Below are 19,804 nucleotides of genomic sequence, written 5' to 3'. Positions count from 1 at the left end.
AGCACTGGCAGTGATTCATTGCTTCCTGTCTCTGTGGTTTGAAACCATCTTCTGTTGGTTGAGGCTGATGAAACACTGCTAGGTGTTTACCTCAGGTACACTAGCCTTCCAACTCCTGCACACTAAACTGTTGCCTGCTTAAAAGTGGGTCAAAGCAGCACGTTTGGAAAAAATAGGAAATTTTTCAAATAATGAATAAACAAGGCCTGTATGGATTTATTTTCACTTTGGGTGAGTTTTGAAAAAATAAGCTCTAGTGGAAAGTTTACTTTGAACCACGGTCGGTGTGTCACTGTCCACTCAGTTTCTCCAGAGTGAGTAAGATGCTTAGCAGAGATTGCAGCGCATTATCTGACTTTCCAAACACGCCTGCAATAAAGCAGGAGTGGAATTAACTAGCGCTCTTCTACTAGCTTTGCGCGGCTCTATTCACTTACATTTACTGATTACACATTGGCATTTGGATTACCTCTGCTTTTCCATTAGACAACTGCACCTCAATGTGAACAGAGGCATTCCAAGTAACTTGAGAACTTACTCCTACTCGGAGACACTTCATGAATAGACCCATGCTCTGGGTCAATCAAAGGAAACCCACCAGGAAGGGCGCTATAATTATTATTACCATACATTTGAAGTCGGAAGTTTACATACACTTAGATTGGAGTCATTAAAACTCATTTTTCAACCACTCCACAAATTTCTTGTTAACAAACTAAAGTTTTGGCAAGTCGTTTAGGACATCTACCCTGTGCATGATACCATGTTTTTAAAAACATTTTCCGTCCTCATGATGCCAGCTATTTTGTGAAGTGCACCAGTCTCTCCTGCAGCAAAGCACCCCCCACAAGATGCTGCCACCCCCGTGCTTTACGGTTGGGATGGTTTTCTTCGGCTTGTAAGCCCCCCCCTTTTTCCTCCAAACACAACAATGGTAATTATGGCCAAACAGTTCTATTTTTGTTTCATCAGACCAGAGGACATTTCTCCAAAAAGTACAATCTTTGGCCCCATGTGCAGTTGCAAACCGTAGTCTGGCATTTTCATGGTGGTTTTGGAGCAGTGGCTTCTTCCTTGCTGAGTGGCCTTTCAGGTTATGTTGATACAGGACTAGTTGTACTGTGGATATAGATACTTTTGTACCTCTTTCTTCCAGCATCTTCACAAGGTCCTTTGCTGTTGTTTTGGGATTGATTTGCACTTTTCGCACCAAAGTACGTTCATCTCTTGGAGACAGAAAGCGTCTCCTTCCTGAGAGGTATGATGGCTGCGTGGTCCCATGGTGTTTATACTATTGTTTGTACATATGAACATGGTACCTTCAGGTGTTTGGAAATTGCTCCCAAGAATCAGACTTGTGGTCTACCATTGTTTTTCTGAGATTTCGGCTGATTTGTTTTGATTTTCCCATGATGTCAAGCAAAGAGGCAATGAGTTTGAAGGTAGGCCTTGAAATACATCCACAGGAACACCACCAATTGAATCAAATGATGTCAATTAGCCTATCAGAAGCTTCTAAAGCCATGATGTCATTTCCTGGAAATCTCCACACTGTTTTAAAGGCACAGTCAACTTAGTGTATGTAAACTTCTGACCCACTGAAATTGTGATACAGTGAGTTATAAGTGAAATAATCTGCCTGTAAATAATTGTTGGAATAATGACTTGTGTCATGCACAAAGTAGATGTCCTAACAGACTTGCCAAAACTATAGTTTGTGAACAAGAAATTTGTGAAGTGGTTGAAAAACGAGTTAATGACTTCAACCTAAGTGTATGTATGTAAACCTCCGACTTCAATTGTATGCATGTATTTTTTTTAACCTTTATTTTACTAGGCAAGTCAGTTAAGAACAAATTCTTATTTACAATGGCGGCCTACCCCAGCTAAACCCAGACAACGCTGGGCCAATTGTGCGCCAACCTATGGGACTCCCAATCATGGCCGGATGTGATATAGTCTGGATAAAAACCAGAGGGAGACAGAGTCCCTGTGCCGAAATAGCACCCGACTCTGGGTCAAAACTTAGATCTCTCCATTCTTCCTTATCTCTGGTCGACTGCACTTCACTAAAGGTAGACTATTTAGAGTCTTCAACCCCCCCAAAACAAAGACAATAATACACAGTAATATGACTTTACAGATGAAGGTGGGGGAATAATAATTGTAATAATTTTCTGTTGCATCATTGTGAGCTCACCCGTAAAGAATGATCTGTTCTTTTAATTGGGGGTGGGTTGATAAAAATGAATCGGAGCAACAAAGAGAGATGACAACGCAATTTGGCTTGGGGTGAGTGTATTGCGTGTGTGTGGTGTCTATGGAGCGGAGTGTTATTAGTTGCTGAGATGAGAGCTGCTGGGCTGGGGGCTCCTGGGAAGCCCCCCTAAGCTCAGGAACACAGGAGTTACCAGCACTGACTGACACTCAGGGAAGAGCAGCCAGCCAGCCAGCCACACTACTAAACAATGGACTACTCCATTTTGTCTACACGCATACCCCACCAAACCACACACACAGTACACATGCGACACAAACACACAGCATAAAAGTTACTTGTTAATGTTTTTGTTTAGGTTTTAAATTGCGAGGGAGTCATCTTGGAATTTCTATACAGGGAAGCTACACAAGATACAAATCGTGGAAAAAAATAACATATTTTTATGGCAACTTCCTGGATTTAGGGAGAGGGGTTGAATCATTTAGTTACCGTAATAGACAGAATGTGGCTAAATAAGATTACCTCGAGTCAGTGCCCCAGTGCATGGCATAGATTTTAGCCAGATGCCCCCTCAGTGTCCTTCTAGTGCGCATCTGAATTCGGCCAATTGGGTCGATGTTTGCTGTGATCTGAAGGGAAGGGGGGGACAATCAATGACCATGACAAAACAGGCTGTGTATCTGCATGGGAAATGGGGATGCTTTTTACTATGTTCTCTATGAAACAATTGCCTTTCCTTCATCAGCCCCCATGTTGCATTTATAGAAGTACATGAGAGTGGGTGCTGCTGCTTCTAGCGTTTGTTGGCTGGGTGACAAATAGCCTAGCAATAGCAGGCTCTATTCTAGTGAGCTATCTCTGCTGCTATCTAAGGACAGCCTTTGAGCCATGGAATCATTGAACCCCAGTGCATCTCGCTTACCTATTCCAGTTAACCTTTACTAGGCTTTGACAACAGGTTTAACATGGCCCTTCACCTGTATCCTGAATAATGAGGAAGGCTTTATATTGGTTCCCCATCCCCTTCATCCTTGTTTCTGAACTGCACTCTATGGGATCTATTTGTGGGGTAAGGTGGAAAGGTCTATTACCTGAGACAAGGTAGCATCCGCACACGCTTTCCTGGCATCCTTGAAAAAAAAATTGAAAAAAAGTTACATTTCATTATCACTGATCTAAATAGACAAGACCTTATTCTATCCCACATAACATTTTGATAACGTGACAATTTCTCCACCTCAATGAATCAAAGTGTTGAGCCAATCATTTCAGCCATCACGGTAATAAAATTACCATTCCCACTGACTTGATAAACAACACCATCACTTGCCTCTCTAAACCCACTTATTTGCACTCAGTGTTGACTGATCCCATTGCCCATTTAATATCTGGTAGCACACTACTTGGGCCTCAAGTATGGATCCCCATGCAGGTCCATGTCCAACCAAGGCCTTACCATTATCTAACATAAATATGTGCCGATGTCACAGAAATCCAGTGCACTTAAGCATATTTCCTTTCAAATCAGGATAAATGTGAACAGTCAGAAAATTGTGCCATTGAGGTGCTAGTTGCTCAATCCATATAAAACAGACACAAAAACAGCAGTGACATCAGTGTAATTCCACATGCTAAACATATCTAGACAAACGGTTTATAAAATCATAATACTAAACAATCAAGCTATACATATTCCAGCGAATACATGGTCCTTAAGACACACAAAAATAGAACAGCAGTTTAATGCGGCTCAACACTGAGGATACAGAAATACTCGTACAAACATCTACCCTACATACACACACCTATGCAACACTGAACAGACCACCACACCCAGCAAACATTTAGATAAATCTCCCTAACATACACACCTTACCATACTACACATTCCTCTAACTCGCTGTTTGTCAATCTACCCAGAGCACACAGTGATTAAAATCTAGCAATACATACATACCACTAGATACATTCTGAATCTCAGTGTTTGCATTGTTGTATCCTTGAATCATATATTGCTGTATCCTTGAATCATGTGGGATAGGGCAGGCCGTGAAGAGCAAAGCCAAAACACACTACAGCATCAAACATGCATAGTGATGTAATCACTCAGTAGAGAAGGGGAGCCCAATAGCAAGGGGAGAAAGGCAAGGAAGGTGGGGCTCTAGGCCCTGTGAGTTCAACTTTTTGTTAATTTGTCAGATCATGGCTACACTATCAAAATGAGATGCATTTAAACATCCCAAAACAATTCAATTTCAAACTCAACCACAAGCCCAATTGTGTTATTTTTGGTGTTTAAACTTATCACTACTGAAAAATGTTTCCTCACTTTTGCTATCCAGCTAGCATCTTGCAGAGATTTCACAGCATCTAGCTAGCTCGTTACAAGATAATTGGCTGAGACTAAAACAGATGCACGAGTATGTTATATTTTGATAGAGGAAATAACGCTGATTTTAGCATTCTTAAGTGCTAAAATGTTCAGCTGAGAACAAAGTATGTGTTAGACTTTAGGGACATCTGCGAGAATTGTAGTGCCCTCTAGTGGCTCTATGTAAAATCACTGCACAGACAATGCATTTATGAGAAGAAATCAGGGAGAGGATGATTGTAGAGGACTTACTCTGATCTGGTTCTTGAGCTGCTCGGCCTCCTGACGTAGCTGGTCTAGTTCGCTCATTTTCCTCTGCTAATGGGGTGCTTCGCTCCGCCGCCGGGACTCGTGCTGATCTGAGGCGCGAGAAAGAGGAGAGACAAGCTCAACACCCTGTTCACACGGTTTTTCCTATTAGTAATTAGTGTTACTTACCAGACCAGGGTTCAAACAGTATTTACAATCTGATAAAAATCCTAAAAGTACAAACCCAGCCCATCTGGCACTCCAGGCAGGCTCAAGCAAACGCTCTCTGAAACCAGGTCTGGTACACACAGGCAGCTAAATAAACAGCTGTTATGGGGTCCCTAACAAGTGAGCGTCCAAATCCCTGAGACTGGCTCAATACGCAATTCCCGAAATAGCAAGGACAAGCTCAGGGCACTGGGGTTGAATGTTCCAGACATAGACACCATGTTATGGTCAGATGCTATTTCTAAATAGTAGGCTATAATTTTCAAGCTAATACCTTTGTGTTGTGAAAGAGAAGAAAATTAAGCTTCCTATCACATTTTCATGTAACATCCAAGAACGTAACTGTTGAGAAGAAAATTTGGCATTTGGACTCAGCATTCACTAGCATCTATAAAATTCAGAGTAAAGACAATTCCTGCTCAGAATCACACATCATTCCCCCGAAAGATTCATAAAGTCACACAAACTCACTGGGAATCACAGAATCACAGCCCAGAATCCCAACCCTAGAGAAACCAAGATGTGTCCTTGCCAGCAAGAAACGGTTACCTAGCAACAGGATTCTGCAGCTAGTTTGTGCTAAAGATCACCATTTCCAAAAATGATGCAGAATTTCTCTATCCCCCATCCCCTCTCGATAGACTGGCCAACTCGAGGCAAACACATGGTGGCCGGTAGCCATTCCTGGACAACGGAGGCAAAATTGAAATCCATTGGCGGAAATCCATTGAGTCTGCGAAAACATTGAGAACATACCCCTCCTTTGGCTTGCCAAACAGAGAGGGCTGGAGCGAGAAAAGAGAGAAGCCTGGTGGGTTCTGTGAGCTACTTCTAGCATAGAGGTGCTCAGGTGACAAGGACAAGCACTAGTTCAGCTCTCAGACACTCTGGCCCTGGTCAGTGGGCTCAGAATTCTCCTCCCAATGTCATTCCTGTAATCCTGGGACACAGTTGATTTAGCTCCTCCAACCAAATCCGGTTAAGACAAAACCTGCTGATGATCCTAAAAGCAGTGGCTATCCCGCTGACCCCAATCCTCTGTTGGACGGGCTTAGCCCTGACACTTTCACTGTCTGGAGACGAAACACAAACACAAAAATATAAGCTACTTAGTGTAGTGATAAATGCTACAGTACAAGTTGGAAGTTCTGCATATTAACAGTCTGGGTTGAAGTTCATTATTGGCTAAGCACCGATGCTACCGTTGATCACTATCCAACAATGCTCATCTGACATTTCTACTAACTGGTTCCACAAACAAAAAATAACCCAATGTCATCGTCAACCAGTTGCCATTGGTTTTTACAAGAAAAATGTATTTTGTGTTAATGTACTAACAGGCTTCCTTCCAGCTTTACGATTTGTAGGTTTGACCAAGACAGGGATAAAGGAATTCAGCCAATGAGGCAATTGATCTTAACATCTTCAATGTGCATAGGTAATGCATATAGAACTAAGCATTTCTTTAAACTGTTTGGTGCTTGGAGACCTTCTGAATTAAGTACCTTATCCTTCAAACACCTGAGCCATCTCAGCAGCTACCTGCCACCTGATTGGCTCACAGGCTAACTGGGTCTACTTCTAAGCAATGAGACTTAAACCCCTAATCATGTTGATAAAAATGTGTCATGATAATATTACTAACTCTCCTTGTCTTCTCCCTGACGAGAGCCAGTTAGAATGGCCTGTGTGTGGCCCTTCCCAGAACCAAAGCCGTACAGGCAGATCTGTATGTTATTTCAACTAAATACACTTACAAGAGAATGTGGAAGTGATGAGTAAGGTCTACTGCGAGTATTCTAAACTACAGGATAGGGCTGGGCGATATGGCCAAAATATTATATCACAGTATTTAAAAAAAAAAAAAAAAAATTGGCTGTATTTTATGTTTTTTAATAATAAAAGTTCTAAATTTGCTTTATGAGTAGTGTGTGGCGCGAGGGTGGCAACACATACATTAACCTCTTGAAACTCTAGGGGCGCTATTTCATTTTTGGATAAAAAGACGTGCCCGTTTTAAGCGCAATATTTTGTCACAAAAAGATGCTCGACTATGCATATAATTGGTAGCTTTGGAAAGAAAACACTCTGACGTGTCCAGAACCGCAAAGATATTCTCTGTGCGTGCCCTAGAACGTGAGCTACAGGCAAAACCAAGATGAGACGGCATCCAGGAAATGAGGAGGATTTTTGAGGCTCCGTTTTCCATTGTCTCCTTATATGGCTGTGAACGCGAGAGGAATGAGTCTGCCCTTTCTGTCGTTTCCCCAAGGTGTCTGCAGCATTGTGACGTATTTGTAGGCATATCATTGGAAGATTGACCATAAGAGACCACATTTACCAGGTGTCCGCCCGGTGTCCTGCGCCGAAATTGGTGCGCAAAACTCAGCTGCAAGTATTTTTCCATGGAATTCAGAGAAGAAAGCATGCTTCCACGAACGATATATCAATGAAGAGATATGTGAAAAAACACCTTGAGGATTGATTCCAAACAACGTTTGCCATGTTTCGGTCGATATTATGGAGTTAATTCAGAAAAAGTTTGATGTTGTTGGTGACTGAATTTTCGGTTAGTTTCGGTAGCCAAATGTGATGTACAAAACGGAGCGATTTCTCCTACACAAAGATGCTTTCAGGAAAAACTGGACATTTGCTATGTAACTGAGAGTCTCCTCATTGAAAACATCCGAAGCTCTTCAAAGGTAAATGATTTTATTTATTTGGTTATCTGGTTTTTGTGAAAATGTTGCGTGCTAAATGCTACTCAAAATGCTAAGCTAGCTTAGCATACTCTTACACAAATTAGTGAATTGCTATGGTTCAAAAGCATATTTTGAAAATCTGAGATGACAGTGTTGTTAAGAAAAGGCTAAGCTTGAGAGTAGGCGCATTATTTTCATTTTATTTGCGATTTTCAGAAATCGTTAACGTTACATTATGCTAATGAGCTTGAGGCTATAACTGTATACAGGTTTTTTTCCCATAGCCAAACGTGAACAAAACGGAGCGATTTGTCCTACACAAATAATATTTTTTTGAAAAACTGAACATTTGCTATCTAACTGAGAGTCTCCTCATTGAAAACATTTGAAGTTCTTCAAAGGTAAATGATTTTATTTGAATTATTTTCTTGTTTTTGTGAAAATGTTGCTGGCTGAATTCTAGGCTTATAGCCATGTTAGCAATCAATACTCTTACACAAATGCTTGTTTAGCTATGGTTGAAAAGCATATTTTGAAAATCTGAGATGACAGTGTTGTTAACAAAAGTCTAAGCTTGAGAGCAAATATATTTATTTCATTTGCGATTTTCATGAATAGTTAACGTTGCGTTATGCTAATGAGCTTGAGGCTATAAATAGAATCCCGGATCCGGGATTGCGCGACGCAACAGGTTAAGTGATTTCAAAATGGGTCTTTCTCCATTATGATTTACGCTGTTTATACTGTTCAATTCAACTTCAACCTCCCCAAAAGTAATAATTTTCATAAATTTCTGCATTTGAGATCATTTCCACACTGCCACGTAGGGCTGCACAATACGGGCAAGTAATATGGGCCTTATTTTTAACACAATGTTGCAATTCGACTTGCGATTTAGAGCAAAATACTTTTAACTATTGGAATCATGAGAATATAATGTCTATTCTAATTATATAGTTAGAATATAATAGTGGGCACTTTCAATACAGTGGTGTTCGACATGACAACGAATGAAAATGCCAGGGAGGATTTATTGTGACAGGGTAGAAACTGTGTTGATAGGTGTTTCCTAGGGGACCCTATAATGTTTCGGTACATTGAATGTTCTCGCTTAACTACTTCTAGTAGCCAACATATGCTTTCTTTGCGTTTACCTCTAATTTAGAAGACACTGTTGCACAAACAACATGCTGATTTAGGTCTACACAATCACTGGTATTATTAGACTGTATGGCTAATTACACTTGCGCTTATTCAGTACATATATTAGCTAGCTAGCAATTAGCATTAACGGCTAACAAGATTTAGGTACAACTTGCTAAGAAAATTCAAATTAGCTGTTTGCAGATGTAAGAAACACGGGCTAATAGCGTAATTAGAATGCCAGTAGAATTATATTAAGAAGCAGTGACAACTATCGTTTTGATCAAGTGTTGCAAATGCATTGACCATGCAGACTGAACTCAAGTGTCTCGTGGTTGAAAAACTTCAAATGCGCTCCTTGAGTGACAGGGGGTGTGGCTAGGTCTGTGTGGAAAGCGGCATAGAGTGGAGAGAGAACTCAAGAAGCGAAATAAACTATAAAAACGGACGTTACACACTGCGTATCACATATAGCAAACCTAACATTCATATACTGGTATAGAAGGTAAAGTAAAAACCCAAACCGGTCCATGCATCAATACCGGTTTATCGCAAAAAACGGTATACAGCCCAGACCTACTACAGGGTGCCTTGAATAAGCTTAGGGATGTCTAAGATTTATTTATTGGGCCATATTGGATGTTGGTGGTGACAAAATAAGATCGTAAATCCCATTACAATAGTCAGTTACATGAAGAAAAAAAGGGGACATTAATATGTTCAAATTGAGATGGAATTTGGTCAAACAGATGGCATTGAAACCAACCACGGTGGCAGAAATATGAGTGGAGGGGGGCTCTGTAAATGGTGGCAGAAGTGGGATTTAGGGGCAGCTTGGGGAGTCTACATTGGTGATGCAAGTGTGATATTTATTTGTGGGGGAGCTCTGTGATGGCGGCAGAGGTGTGATTCAGAGGGCCTTTTTCTGTTCTGGTGGGAGTGTTGAAACCGCTGGCAGGCCCACTGATAGTGTGTCTCAATGCTGCTGCCTTCTCTCTCAGCCTCTATTTTTAGAGGTGGTGGAGGAGGGAAGCAGACTTCACATTTTCCAGCCAGTTCTATTGGCTCCATCAAGCACAGTGCAGTGACATAGGGAGAGGGAAGTGAAATTAGGGGGGGACCAGCGATTTAAAGGCATTTCTTCTTCCTATGAAGCAAATCAGCATTTACTACCTTATCAAGCCCTGATGCCACATTGTACTGCTATTTGGCATAGGGAAGCCTAATAAATAGAGGTCGACCGATTCATCGGAATGGCCGATAAATTAGGGCCGATTTCAAGTTTTCATAACAATCTGAAATCTGTATTTTTTTTACACAGATTAGGCCGGAGGGAAAAAAAGTTTTATTTAACTAGGCAAGTCAGTTAAGAACACATTCCTATTTTCAATGATGGCCTAGGAACAGTGGGTTAACTGCCTTGTTCAGGGGCAGAACGACAGATTTTTAACTTGTCAGCTCCGGAATTCAATCTTGCAACCCTACAGTTCACTAGTCCAACACTCTAACCACCTGCCTCTCATTGCACTCCGAGGAGCCTGCCTGTTACGCGAATGCAGTAAGAAGCCAAGGTGAGTTGCTAGCTAGGATTAAACTTTTTAAAAAACAAAAACAATCATGATCAAGTTATAACTACACATGGTTGATGACATTACTAGTTTATCTAGCGTGTCCTGCATTGCATATACTCGATGCAACGTAGGGGGATGGTTTAACAAAAGTGCATTTGCGAAAAAAGCACAATCGTTGCACAACTGTACCTAACCATAAAACCTTAAAATCAATACACAGAAGTATTTTTTTTTACCCTGCATATTTAGCTAAAATAAATCCAGGTTAGCAGGCAATATTAACCAGGTGAAATTGTGTCACTTCTCTTGCGTTCATTGCACGCATATATGCAACAGTTTGGGCAGCCTGGCTCATTGCGAACTAATTTGCCAGAATTTTACGTAATTATGACATAACATTGAAGGTTGTGCAATGTAACAGGAACATTTAGACTTAGGGATGCCACCCGTTAGATAAAATACAGAACGGTTCTGTATTTCACTGAAAGAAAAAATCTTTTATTCCCCCCCCGAGATGATAGGTCATTAATATGGTCGAATCCGGAAACTAAGGCTCGTATTTCTGTGTGTTATGTTATAACTAAGTCTATGATTTGATAGAGCAGTCTGACTGAGCATTGGTAGGCACCAGCAGGTTCGTAAGCATTCATTCAAACAGCACTTTAGTGCGTTTTGCCAGCAGCTCTTCGCTGTACTTCAAGCATTGCGCTGTGTATATGACTTCAAGCCTATCAACTCCCAAGATTAGGCTGGTGTAACCGATGTGAAATGGCTAGCTAGTTAGCGGGGTGCGCGTTAATAGCGTTTCAAAGGTCACTCGCTCTGAGACTTGGAGTAGTTGTTCCCCTTGCTCTGCAAGGACCGCAGATTTTGTGGAGTGATGGGTAACGATGCTTCGAGGGTGGCTGTTGTCAATGTGTTCCTGGTTCGAGCCCAGGTAGGAGCGAGGAGAGGGACGGAAGCTATACTGTTACACTGGCAATAATAGTGCGCCTATAAGAACATCCAATAGTCAAAGGTTAATGAAATACAAATTGTATAGAGAGAAATAGTCCTATAAATACTATATTAACTACAACCTAAACCCTCTTACTTTGGAATATTGAAGTGTCATGTTAAAAGGAACCACCAGCTTTCATATGTTCTCATGTTCTGAGCAAGGAACTTAAACAGCGTTAGTTTTCTTACATGGCACATATTGCACTTTTACTTCCTTCTCCAACACTTTGTTTTTGCATTATTTAAACCAAATTTAACAGGTTTCATTATTTGAGGCTAAATTGATTTATGTATTATATAAAGTTAAAATAAGTGTTTATTCAGTATTCTTGTAATTGTCATTATTACAAATAAAAATAACATTTTTAAAGGATCGTCCGATTAATCGGTACCGGCTTTTTTTGGTCCTCCAATAATCGGTAGAACTCTACTGATAAAATAATCATAGAAACTGTTGAGGAATTCCTCCATTTTCAAAAGCATCCAGTGGCAATTACTTCACATGCAATAACAGCTATAGATTTGATCAGAATAAAAGTGGATAAGATAGTCATTACTAAGCCACCTTTCCAATCACATTATAGGTTCTGAGACAAAGCAGTCAAATCACTTCTCTCAGCACCCAATTTCTCCTACCCCCAGTATGGACGCAAATGTTATTCACATAAAAAATACATTAACAGACCGGCTTGATTCAAAAAGGAAATATACGGAACAAAAAAATAAACACAACCATTTCAATGATTTTACTGAGTTACAGTTCATATAAGGAAATCAGTCAATTTAAATAAAGTCATTAGGCCCTAATCTATGGATTTCACATGGGTGGGAGTGGGAGGCCATATAGGCCCAACCAAAGGGGAGCCAGGCCCAGCCAATCAAAATGTGTTTTTCGCAACAAAGGGGCTTTATTACAGACAGACAGACATTCCTCAGTTTCATCAGTTGTCCAGGTGGCTGGTCTCAGACAATCCTGCAGGTAAAGAAGATGGATGTGGAGCTCCTGGGCTGGTGTGGTTACACGTGGTCTGCGGTTGTGAGGCTGGTTGGCCATATTACCAAATTCTCTAAAACGACATTGGAGGAGGATTATGGTAGAATAATGTACATTCAATTCACTGGTGGACATTCCTGCAATCAGAAAGACAATTGCACACTCCCTAAAAACAGTTTTGGCATTGTGTTGTGAGACAAAACTGCACATTTTAGAATGGCATTTTATTGTCCCCAGCACAAGGTGCACCTGTATAATGATCATACTGTTTAATCAGCTTCTTGATATGCCACACCTGTCAGGTAGAAGCATTCTTAGCAAAAGGACAAATGCTCACTAACGAGGACGTAAGCAAATTTGTGCGAAATAAGCTTTGTGCGTATGGAAAACTTCTGGGATCTCATGAAACACAAGCCCAACACGTTGCGTTATATTTTTGTCTATTATAGATAACGGCCGAATCATAATTGGGTTGTTGTGGTGTAAAGAAGAGGGAAGCTCCTCCCCATGGCATGAGGAAGGGGACTGAGGAAGGCTGGGTGGGTATTTAGGGAGATGTTCTGGTGCACAGGAGGATAGAGGAGAGGGAGGAGAGGGAGGAGAGGCAGAGGGAGGACAGAGCCAGATTAGCCTAATGAGATTTAACAAGCAGTGGGCGATTGGGAGGAAACCTGCTAATTAACCCCTTGGTGAAGGGGAACAGGGTGTGGTAACCTTCACAACATTAAGAACCCAGCGGAGCAGGCGCACAGACCCAATCACCTTGCCGCTACTGCTGGGAGCCTCTTATGGTTGCAGCCTGAGAGATCGTTGCTATACACACTTACAGTTTAAGTCACTTAGGTTGGAGTTATTAAAACATGTTTTTCAACAACTCCACAAATTTCTTGTTAACAAACTATAGTTTTGGCAAGTTGGTTAGGACATCTATCCTGTGCATGACAATACATTTTTCACAGACAGTGAGTTAAATGAATTAATCTATCACAACTTCAGTGGGTCAGAAGTCTACATACACTAAGTTGACAGTGCCTTTAAACAGCTTGGAAAATTCCAGAAAATGTCATGGATTTAGAAGCTTTGATAGGCTAATTTACATCAATTGGAGGTGTTCCTGTGGATGAATTTCAAGGTCTACCTTCAAACTCAGTGACTCTTTGATTGACATCATGGGAAAAATCAAAAGAAATCAGCCAAGACCTTAGAAAGGAAATTGTAGACCTCCACAAGTCTGGTTCATCCTTGGAAGCAATTTCCAAATGCCTGAAGAAGGTACGACGTTCATATGTACAAACAATAGTAAGCAAGTATGAACACCATAGGACCACACAGCCATCATACCGCTCAGGAAGGAGACGTGTTCTGTCTCCTAGAGATGAACGTACTATGGTGCGAAAAGTGCAAATCAATCCCAGCACAGCAAAGGACCTTGTGAAGATGCTGGAGGAAACGGATTCAAAAGTATCTATATCCACAGTACAACGAGTCCTATATCGACATAACCTGAAAGGCTGCACAGCAAGGAAGAAGCCACTGCTCCAAAACCACCATAAAAAGCCAGACTACGGTTTCAAATCAAATTTATTTGTCACATACACATGGTTAGCAGATGTTAATGCGAGTGTAGCGAAATGCTTGTGATTCTAGTTCTGACAATGCAGTAATAACCAACAAGTAATCTAACCTAACAATCCCAAAACTACTACCTTATACACACACAAGTGTAAAGGGATAAAGAATATGTACATAAAGATATATGAATGAGTGATGGTACAGAACGGCATAGGCAAGATGCAGTAGATGGTATCAAGTACATTATATACATATGAGATGAGTAATGTAGGGTATGTAGACGAAGTGGCATAGTTTAAAGTGGCTAGTGATATATGTATTACATAAAGATGCAGTAGATGATATAGGGTACAGTATATACATATACATATGAGATGAGTAATGTAGGGTATGTAAACATATTAAGTAGCATTGTTTAAAGTGGCTAGTGATATATTTTACATCAATTCCCATTTGCAACTGCACATGGGGACAAATATAGTACTTTTTGGAGAAATGTCTTATTAAACAAAAATAGAAAAAAATAGAACTGTTTGGCCATAATGACCATCGTTATGTTTGGAGGAAAAGGGGGAGGTTTGCAAGCCGAAGAACATCATCCCAACCGTGAAGTGACCATCCCAACCAAGTGACCAAATACACTGACTTTTTAAAGCAAACCTACTTCTTATGGTAAACCGGAATAATCTAAATATTACAGCCACACTGGAAGTCACAAGTCATGAAGGCAGTCAAATTCCATGTGACCATTTAGTCATAGTCAAGGTAATTAGGCTTCTCCAAGCTCTGATGTTGCTGCTGGTCAATAGTAGCCTACCAAACTTGCTAAATGCCTGGTACTCAGCACTCTATTGTCCCTCGAATCATTCAGACATCAATGCAAATGTATTAGAAAATCTATATCAAAACAATTCACGAGAAGGGCCTCCCTAGTGGCGCAGCGGTCTAAGGCACTCTAGAGATCCTCGTTCGAGTCCACAGCCGGCCACAACCGGGAGACCCATGGTGCAGCGCACAATTGGCCCAGCGTCATCCGGGTTAGGGGAGGGTTTGGCCGGTCGGGATGTCCTTGTCCAATCTCGCACTAGCGACTCCTGTGGCGGGCCAGGCGCATGCACGTTGACACGATCGCCAGGTGTATGGCGTTTCCTCCGACACATTGGCGCGGCTGGCTTCCTGACTAAGCAAGCATTTTGTCAAGAAGCAGTGCAGCTTGGCTTGGTCGTATTTTGGAGGACGCACGGCTCTCGACCTTCGCCTAAAGTTTTAAGCTAAACGTTCTGATCTATTGCGTAAAACCTGTTTTTTAATGCTTGTGGTTGTATTAATTTGGGATCGATTGCACCCCACAACTCTCCAAGACTATGTTTGGAATATTTATTTCTTGCACAGAATAAGTCGACTTTTGTACTATGGGGGATAGTAGATTGAGATATACTAGAGCTTTTGCTGTTTGTTTAGCCTACTCATCTCGTTGGCTGATAACTAAATGTGGACAGTTTTTCAATATGCACCTTCGGAATTGAATAAGGACACGCGCAGTTGCATCCCCGATGTGTCGGTCTTCCCTTGTAGCCTGTGAGAAAGACCATGTGATGGAGAGGCCAACTTTTGTAGAACTAAAGTTACATTAACAACTCGTAAGCATTTAGTAGTATTCTTCATACTAAATTAACCAGTGTAGCCCACAGCCATTTGGCATAGCCACATCAGGACCTAGCATAAGGACAACTCCGAGTATGCTATTATTTTCTTCTGAAATAGACTACATTTTCTTCATACCATGTTTCTTTAGGCCTGTCTAAAATAATGGATTTATTGTGAAGGTGTAGGCTAAATTACATGGATTTATTAAACTTTTTTACGTGGAAGCCAGGAGATGCTAAATGTGTGTTAATTAACAGTCAACTAGCGTGAGAATGAGAGTTATTTGCTTGACAATCACCGGCTGACAAAAGTTTGTGACCGCCACAGCCCTAGTTGCGTCCATTCCGGTAGACTACACAACTCCGTAAAAAATAGCAATTCTACAGAACACTTGGTAACAATGGCCCAGCGAGTTACGTTGGTTGTAACTCAACTAATAAAGCCTGCGAATTGATATTGCGGATGCCATTTTACAAGCACATGACCGCTGAAGGTGCCGCGCAGATATAGGAATAGCCTACTAGAAACAGGGATCGGCCTACCTCTCGTTGGCGCGAGTAGCTATGTCTCCCGCACTGTGCACACAGTTACGACAGTCCTACGCAATTACATGCATAAAAGTTCAATAGGCTACTGAATTGAAGGAGAGGACGCATCAACTCAGTCACAACAGATAAGTTATTTTCTGATTAAAACAATAAGACGAAAAAAACATTACATTTTAAAATCCGTTTCTGACCATACATGTTTTATTTGGAACATTTGAACCGGGGACCGATGCGTCAGTGAATCGCTACATCCCTAAGACCATTTACTCAATCGCAGTTCTTCATTTTTACATGAAGTGGATGAAGTTAGAAATAATTTTACAAGCAGAAGGGCACTGTCAGGAGAAGCTTCCTTTCCAAAAGTTCCAAGCAGACAATTGTTTGAGACCGTGGGGGGGACGGGGAAGAATCACCAAACATGTGCTATATTTATTAGGTATATCATAGGTGATTTTCAAAGATGCATTATCATGCTTTACATGCTCAAAACATTATGACAATAGTTACCCAAAATTCCATAATCTTCACAACCCTACCAGTCACAAGCTGCTACTGTTCTAGAATTGGGATCCTTTGCTTAATTTAATCATTTGACCTGAGAACTACAACACAAACAGTAGCTAAATGGAATGGAAGTTATGTTCTGATTAAAATCATTGTGGGAAATGACTTGCTCAATCTAGGCATTCAGCCGTGGCATTCATAGCTAAATAAAATGTTAAAATTCAAAACAGTCTCTTTTTTTTGGTAAGTTAGCTAACTTCAGCATAACTGGTTACCTATAAATTAAGTTTTAGCTGTAATCTAAAGAAACAGGGTGTGTGGTGCTTAAGAGATGTGTGGTGCTTAAGGTAACTGTAATTAACACATTAACCCATGACAGCCCTTATTGCTGTTATACAGATCAGAAAACTCATGTTCTCTAAATCTAGGAAATGTCTCTGAAAACGTTGACGGTGGCCTGTGTATGTTTCACCACTGGTATGCTTGATACCATGGACACTTCACATGAGGCTCTGACAAAACAACCATATATTTTATGAAATAATGATGACTTCCCTGACTATCAATCTACCCACATAATCTAATGATACCGTCAGCCACATTGGTGTGAAATTGGGGCAGCATTTGAAAACAGAAAAGGTGTGGTTTAGGAAATCTTAATGTTGAACTGTCTGCAAGGCTGAGATTTGGTCACTGTGTGAGAGTTAAATCCTGCCTCTCACCAAACTGTGCCATGTATTAAGTATTAACCATGAGGCCCTGTTGAAGCAGCATGGGGGTGAGGAGGGGGTTGGTCTTAATGATTAAAGACCCCTTCCCAGCTGCCCCACTCCCCTGCATGATGTGGCGTTACTCTTCCTGCCTGGCTGATCTTAAGACTTCACACCGTCGCATTACTATTCCCTGGGCGCTATTTACCTCATGACCAGATTTGCTCATTTCTAAAAGCGAGAGGAGTAGTGGACGGATCTTCCTTCCATGATGCTACACAGTCTGCATGTCAGTACTTCAGCCATTTATTTGGTGTATGTCAGCACACTCCCTCTACACCAGGAAGTGCAGAGTGGAGCCTCTGAACGGGCGTTTCCTCTCAAAGGGTGTTTCCTTTGCTGCTGGTCTCTCTCCCTCTGTCGAAACACCCAGCGGAAGTGGCGACAGCGCATCCTCCCAAAACACTCTTTCAATCACCCTCTCCCTTCGGGTAATACACCAGACAGGTGACAAATACCATCGGACCGGTCTGCAAGCAAAACTCCAGTGTTTGACCATGGTCGGACACTCGGTCCCTGTTCTGTTGTGTGCCTGCTTGCCTGAGCAGCAAGAGGTGCTGTGGATGGTGAGCTCAGCTGAGGCTGCTGCAGCACACGTAGATTGACACACTAGTCCTCAATCAGATTATTCCACATTTAGCCTATTCCATACTCAAAACAATCATTCAACACTAGCCTGAAATGATCATCACAGTAAGTACGCTAGAAAATATTTAATATGGGCCCTCAGATCCACAAAAAGTTCTGCAGCTGCACAATTGAGAGCATCTTGACTGGCTGAGTCACCTCTTCGTATGGTAACTACTTGGCATCGGTCCGCAAAGTGCTACAGAAGGTAGCGCACACGGCCAATTAAATCACTGGGGCTGAGCTACCTGCCACCCAGGACCTCTATACCAGGAAGGCCCTAACAATTGTCAAAGACTCCAGCCACCCAAGTCACAGACTTCTCTCTGCTTCTGCACAGCAAGTGGTGGACCATGTCTGGAACCAACAGGACCCTGAACAGGTTCTACCCCCAAGCCATAAGACTGACAAATAGTTAATCAAATAGCTACATAGACCATCCGCATTGACCCCCTTTTCCACCAACACTTTTGACTCATCACATACGCTGCTGATACTGCTTATTATGTATCCTGTTGTCTAGTTGCAAATGTATTAGAAATAAAAAACAAAACTACTTTATTTACATAACTATTCAGATATTTTGCCACGACTCAAAATTGAGCTCAAGTGCATCCTATTTTCACTGATCATCTTTCAGATGTTTCTACCAATTCATTGGCGTTCACCTGTGGTAAATTCAATTGATTGAACATGATTTAGAAAGGCAGACACACCTGTCTATAAGGTCCCACAGTTGAAAGTGCATGTCAGAGCAAAAACCAAGCCATGACGTCGAAGGAATTGTCCATAGAGCTGTGTCGAGGCATAGATCTGGGGAAGGATACCCAATCTGTCTGCAGCATTGAAGGTCCCCAAGAACATAGTGTCCTCCATCATTCATAAATAGAAGTTTAGAACCACCAAGAATCTTCCTAGAGCTGGCCGCTCGGCCAAACTGAGCAATCTGGGGGAGAAAGGCCTGATTCGGGAGGTGACCAAAGACTTGATGGTCACTCTGACAGAGCTATAGAGTTCCTCTGTGGAAATGGGAGAACCTTCCAGAAGGACAACTTCCTCTGTCGCACTCCAATTAGGTCTTTATGGTAGAGTGGCACATGACGGAACCCACTCCTAAGTAAAAAGCATATGACAGCCCGGTTGGAGTTTGCCAAAAGGCACCAAGAGACTCAGCGCATGAGAAACTAGATTCTCTGGTCTGGTGAAACCAAGATTGAACTCTGACCTGAATGCAAAGCGTCACGTCTGGAGGAAGCCTGGCATTATCCCTAAAGTGAAGTATAGTGGTGGCAGCATCATGCTGTGGGTAGATTTGTCAGTGGCATGGACTGGGAGACTAGTCAGGATCGATGGAAAGATGAATGGATCAAAGTACAGAGAGGTCATTAATGAAAACCTGCTCCAGAGCACTCAGTACCCCAGACTGGGGTGAAGGTTCACATTCCAACAGGTCAACGACCCTTCGCACACAGCCAAGACAATGCAGGGGTGGCTTCTCTGAAATGTCCTTGAGTGACCCAGCCAGAGCCCGATCGAATATCCCTGGAGAGACCTGAAAACAGCTGTGCAGCGATGCTCCCCATCCAACCTGACATAGATTGAGAAGATATGCAGAGAAGAAAATGGGAGAAACTCCCCAAATACAGGTGTGCTAAGCT

General features: G+C 41.7%; 1 protein-coding gene across 2 annotated transcripts in view; it reads right to left on the bottom strand.

The window, feature by feature from the left end:
- Positions 1-19,804, bottom strand: part of LOC135504317 (guanine nucleotide-binding protein G(I)/G(S)/G(T) subunit beta-1) — a 48,196-nt gene that overhangs the window by 9,759 nt on the left and 18,633 nt on the right. For both annotated transcript variants that reach the window (XM_064922753.1, XM_064922754.1), the window contains exons 2-4: positions 4,845-4,951; positions 3,313-3,351; positions 2,744-2,850 (exon numbers count right to left, since the gene is read on the bottom strand). In XM_064922753.1, coding sequence (XP_064778825.1) covers positions 2,744-2,850; positions 3,313-3,351; positions 4,845-4,901 — 203 coding nt within the window. In that variant the 5' untranslated portion in view covers positions 4,902-4,951. The remainder of the gene's footprint in view (positions 1-2,743; positions 2,851-3,312; positions 3,352-4,844; positions 4,952-19,804) is intronic.

The sequence above is a fragment of the Oncorhynchus masou genome, chromosome 18 (genome assembly GCF_036934945.1).
Source record: "Oncorhynchus masou masou isolate Uvic2021 chromosome 18, UVic_Omas_1.1, whole genome shotgun sequence".
NCBI lineage: Eukaryota > Metazoa > Chordata > Actinopteri > Salmoniformes > Salmonidae > Oncorhynchus > Oncorhynchus masou.
The sequence above is the reverse complement of the archived record's forward strand: the minus strand, read 5'-3'. Positions and strand labels throughout refer to the sequence as shown.